Source organism: Fusarium redolens, assembly GCF_020744475.1.
Source record: "Fusarium redolens strain MPI-CAGE-AT-0023 chromosome Unknown BKA55scaffold_52, whole genome shotgun sequence".
Taxonomy (NCBI): Eukaryota; Fungi; Ascomycota; class Sordariomycetes; order Hypocreales; family Nectriaceae; genus Fusarium; species Fusarium redolens.
The window spans coordinates 25,782-30,669 of NW_025763715.1; the positions used below are offsets into that span (position 1 = coordinate 25,782).

Consider the following 4,888-nt stretch of genomic DNA (forward strand, 5'->3'; position numbering starts at 1 on the left):
AATAAAAAGTAATAAATAAGACTTAGGAGAAGTACTTAAGCACCCTAAGCTAAAACCTTTTAGAAACTAATCTATTAATATAATCTTATTCTTAACTTTAATACAAGTTTACTTTTACTTATTTTTCTTTTTTTCCACTACTTTCAACCTTGTAAGAGGCCATCCAGCTTTTTAGCTTTTTTATCAATGCCCATCGCGGTTGGTGCGAACCTCTGAACCTAGCCCATTTCGCACTTCTCGACCTATACAACGAGGATAAGGAGTTTTCTATTCGAGAGGACTTTCCGTTCGCAGAATTCACTACGAAATGGAATCATTCCAAAGCTTCATCTTATATAAAACAACTTCGAGGTAGCTGTGGAGGTTTTATTGAGTCACTTGAGGTGCCTGGAGAACCTGACATGAGAATTACTTTCGACTTCTCATATCGATCTATCCCAGATATGCTACGAAAGGGAGACATCAAAGAAGAAATGGAGAATATACTAGGAAGCTTTAACTCCCTTGAGGCTTACTCGCACTTGCTATTCGCAGAGATGAAACTTCTGGGCCTTGGTCACCGTGACAATTATTTTATCTGTGCAAGCGTGGCTTCTATGCGTCTGCAGAGCCAGATTGACAAACCACCATATCGATTTCTGGAAGCCATGGATTCTTGGGTTGGCTTCTCTATCGAAAAGCCCAGTATCCGCTCCCATCTCTCGATACATCTCTATCACTTCGTAATGTCATATGAACGCCTTGGCTGATTGAACATGCCGAATCTTCCATAGAACGTTCATCAAGAAAGGTCATACGACGTGTGGAGTATGCTATACTTGGCGATAGTAGCAGGCCATTTCGAATATGCAAAATGGAAGATCGAGAATTTCCCGTCGGTTCTGGACAGTGCTTTCAAGAAGAACCTATTTGTGGGCCTTGTTATAGGGCCTCCTCACATCTCAGGAGCCTCTTTAAAAGATATCGATTATTTCTTCGAGAAAGGACTTTTGACCGAACAGTGCGATAATGACCTCAGCGCGATCGTCTATATTAGGAATCTAAAAAGCTTTACCAGGCAGAACCACACCTCTTGGCAAAGATATCTATCATTCAAATTTTTGCTTTGCTGTGGTCTCAAAGCTCTCGTCGGAAGTGAGACGGACTTCAACGCGGATCGATTCTCGCACATTGTTATGAGGTCTCTCGAGCATGGGGCGTCTGTTGACTTTTCAGTTACTATTGACAACTATCTGAAGCCTCCTGACGAGATTGAGTTTTATTTTGAGAATATGGAGACACTACAATTCCAACCTGAAAAGGTACGCGACAGTACTTTTGAGAAGGTGGATGCATGGTTGGAACCTGAAGGGCGAAAGAAAGTCACACTTCGACAATGGATTGAATCCATAGATTTGAAGGATAAGAGTTACATAATCCATCTGTTGGATCGTGCTGATGATTCAAGAGAAACTCCGAGGGGGGATACTAAGGAGGTCACTCCTGAGCATTCACTAGATGAGCTCGGCGAGTTTGGCGCTGCATCAGATGTAATAACATCTCAGAATTATAATGAGGTTCACGAGTCGCCATTTTTCTCAATAGCCTCACAGCAAGATATGAAGATTTTGGCTCAACGGCTTAGACATTTGTCAGGCAAGTTCAAAAAACTGTCTATTGCTGTCGAGACATAAAGCTAATTCCATCTAGTCACTATTCTATTTCTTGCAGTATTAATAGCTTGGATTATTGGGATGAAAGGATATATCTAAATATACATTAGGGCGCTTCATAACGGAACTATAACCGTTTGGTCTGAGACCGAAGTCGCATAGGATGTAACGCTTTAACCTTTCCTCGGGTTTCTATCTCTTCGTCTTCCACCATCTGATCAAACATTACTCGATCCGCTATCTTTGACTCGAGGGCTGCGCGCTGATTCAATGAGTTCAATGAGTCTAAAAGGGCATGAGGCTCTGTCCATGACGAGCCAAAGTCCACCAATTTTCCATCGCGAAAATTATCAATCCGGATGTCCATGTTGTATATCCCTGCTTTATTCATCGATATAACCCTACTTAGGATGTTTCTGATGTTTTTAGAGCTGACACCACTATCTGAAGATGCGATATCTTTCACAATGGCTCTGGCTCTTAATCCCCCGATGGTAGATTTCTGGTAATCCAGATCTATATCGTCCAGTCCGAGATCAATATCGAGACTTGTCAACGCGTCTTGATCATGGGGTCTTAGGAAAAGAAATCCATGACATGGAATAGCGACATCCGCCTTTAGGACTCTCTGTTTTATAGCCTCGCGAATACGGCCGTACGCTCGACATTCTGCGTAAAATGGATCGGTATAGTACGCAGCTGTATCTAGAGGAGTATCTTTGCCTAGCGCTGGCCCCCAAAAGTACTCTTCGCTCATCGGATCGAAGAATTTGAACTGGCAAAGAAATCACTTGTAAGCCATGAAAGCTCCAAAGACAAAATAAGGAGACGGTAGTAAAATAAAGGCATTAGTTAATACGTACGACTTTAACTGCGTACTCGTGACCGCGAATACGAGCGCGGAAAACGTAGCCTTGACTTGATGTGACATCTTCATCCTCATTATCGAGTCTCTCCAGCCATTGAATTCGCGATTCATGATGCTGAAACACGTTGAGCTTTGGTCCCTCGCATGGCGGTAACTCCGAAATAGCTGACTGTGAGCTTTTTCTTCTCGACATGTTGGAGAAATAAGAATAAAGATCAAAAGGGATTTGTCGGGAACCTTGACACAGGATCGGCCCCGGCCCGTGGGGCTCCTTATAGCTAGCCATATCACTTGCATACGCCTCGGGCCGTCCTTAGCGCCAGGTCAGCTGTGATGGGCTCTTTGTACGTGTCATGGGGGGGTCACGAGGCCAGCTGGTAGCCAACAGGGATTGCAGTAATGCAAGGATATCACCAACATCGATTGAATGCATATGCGGTCTTCAGCCGTAAGTTGGGGGCGGATGGGATGAAATAGTGAAGAAAATGAGAGCCTGATTGAGCTTCTGGCCTCTATAAAAAGTCGGATGTATCCCTTGGAAAGGTATTGGAGACCGTGGTCTAATTATAAATATTTTTCATTGTTACATTCCAATTGCTGTGCCTGCCTGAGCTACCTCACATAACGTTCGTATCCCTATTTGTCTCACATTAAAATGCCGCAATCACCCCCTGCCACGTCAATTCTCGAGCTGCTCACTCACCCAAATCCGTCCGTGCACCATGAGAAGCCCAGAAGCAAGACAAATACTCATAGCGCTAAATATCATTTCCCTCAACAAATCAGAAAATGGGAAGAATTTGAGAATGTAAATATTCTTAGGGCTATGTTTGGGGGCAGTTTGCTACGAGAGGCATCTCAGGGCAACCGGGACTTGAATCCTTATCCGATCTTAGATCCTGATGCAGACTGCAGGATATCTGCTGAGGATGATACTCGAGACCTAATCAACAGCTGGAACAAGAAAATTGTCACTTCTGCCCTCAAACCTATTCAACACATCTTCCATCCAGTCATTTGGAGCAAAGGCGATTCCCCGAAGCACAAAGAGAAACACCCACTTCCTCCTCGACGGCAGGAGCAACGCCGTCATCAGCCATCTCGCGGTTGCTCTTTGAAAGCAAGACAGCCAAGATCACAATCACTGTCAAGGCTGCAGCCGGATTCTGGATCTATTGCATGGAGCCCGCCCACAGTCAAGAGCGACAGCAGAAGTGCTGCCCATCGCCAAGAGAGGTTTGTTAAAGAGTACAAACCAGCATCTAAATGGAATAGTGAAAGTTTCTTCAAAGACGGACTCTTGGACGAATCTGGGACCTTTATCAGAATCACTAGGAACTTAGCCTGGCCCATTAGACAAGCTTACACTTATTGCATCCAACACATGTGCCGCTATGGCTGCATCTTGACTTGCGAAGAAGCTTTCATATTTCGCATCATGCCCCGAGAGGATACGCGCGGTGAGTGCAACCCGTTCAATTTGTCCTTCATTTACTTATGGGGATAGGAAATGATGCAAAAGACGAAGTGTCTTTAAAAAACGAGCTTATCCGCAATGGATTGATGGAGTACGTCTCCATTCCTTGGGAAAATCATAGTAGACGGGGCAGAGAAGAGCCTGATGTATGGACCGTCAACTTGGCTCTATGGTTTGTTCACATTCTGGCAGGAAACAATTTTGAGGCGAGTTGGAGCTATGTTGGCCTGGCTGATGAAGTCTTGATTCTCTCTCAGCCAGCTGAGGGTTGTGACGGATCGACATTGGCTTCTTTGACTTCGGCAGAGAATCCTGAAGACGAACAAGGTCAAGAATCTGACGCATCCGATTCTACGGAAGATTCGGACACCACCAACGTCCGTACTCCTTCCAAACCAAAGCGCAAAAGGGAAAGTGACGAGGAAGACGAAGAGGAAAGAATTCATGATTCATTCTCAAAGCGCCAGAATATATAGATTGGTGACAAGAATGTTTATAAGCGCACTTGCAACGTATGACTAGAATGCATAACAGAGAAACGTTCTCAATATACAGGGGTTTACATTCGAGACGAGCAACCTGAAGTTCTTAGGCCTTTCGTAGATAACAGCGAATGATTCTTATTAAATTTGAAAATTTGAAAATCGCTTGTGAATGACTATACCAAACGGCTGCTTACGGAGCTATCCGATCGAATTCCTGCGTTTCTTGCAATCTCCAGGTCTCTACTGAGTTTATTGGCGGCTCTTGGAAGTACGACAAACTGATGGAGATTCTCTCTTGGGATGTTTCGCAAGCCAGCACTGAACAGCTCAAAGCATCTTCTTAGTCTTGGGTATCAGTAAATCAAGTTATCGACTTCAGCTCCCCCACGCAGTGCGTCGAGGAAGA

The 4,888-nt window shown here is 44.3% G+C and overlaps 3 protein-coding genes across 3 annotated transcripts; 2 read left to right on the forward strand and 1 right to left on the reverse strand.

Moving 5' to 3' along the window:
• Positions 1 to 401: 401 nt before the first annotated feature.
• Positions 402 to 1,673, forward strand: BKA55DRAFT_547478 (uncharacterized protein; the record flags this gene model as incomplete). The annotated part of the gene is made up of 2 exons (XM_046191027.1): positions 402 to 659; positions 774 to 1,673. 2 exons carry the CDS (start codon positions 402 to 404, stop codon positions 1,671 to 1,673), a joined length of 1,158 nt encoding a protein of 385 aa, XP_046040646.1.
• A 35-nt stretch (positions 1,674 to 1,708) lies between these two features.
• On the reverse strand, positions 1,709 to 2,752 carry BKA55DRAFT_587711 (kinetochore Sim4 complex subunit FTA2-domain-containing protein). Its single transcript, XM_046194695.1, has 2 exons — positions 2,516 to 2,752; positions 1,709 to 2,427 (listed from the first exon to the last, which is right to left on the reverse strand). Exons 1-2 carry the CDS (start codon positions 2,711 to 2,713, stop codon positions 1,780 to 1,782), a joined length of 846 nt encoding a protein of 281 aa, XP_046040647.1. The 5' UTR covers positions 2,714 to 2,752; the 3' UTR covers positions 1,709 to 1,779.
• A 423-nt stretch (positions 2,753 to 3,175) lies between these two features.
• On the forward strand, positions 3,176 to 4,473 carry BKA55DRAFT_531435 (uncharacterized protein; the record flags this gene model as incomplete). The annotated part of the gene is made up of 2 exons (XM_046189232.1): positions 3,176 to 3,980; positions 4,028 to 4,473. 2 exons carry the CDS (start codon positions 3,176 to 3,178, stop codon positions 4,471 to 4,473), a joined length of 1,251 nt encoding a protein of 416 aa, XP_046040648.1.
• Between the last annotated feature and the right edge of the window lie 415 nt (positions 4,474 to 4,888).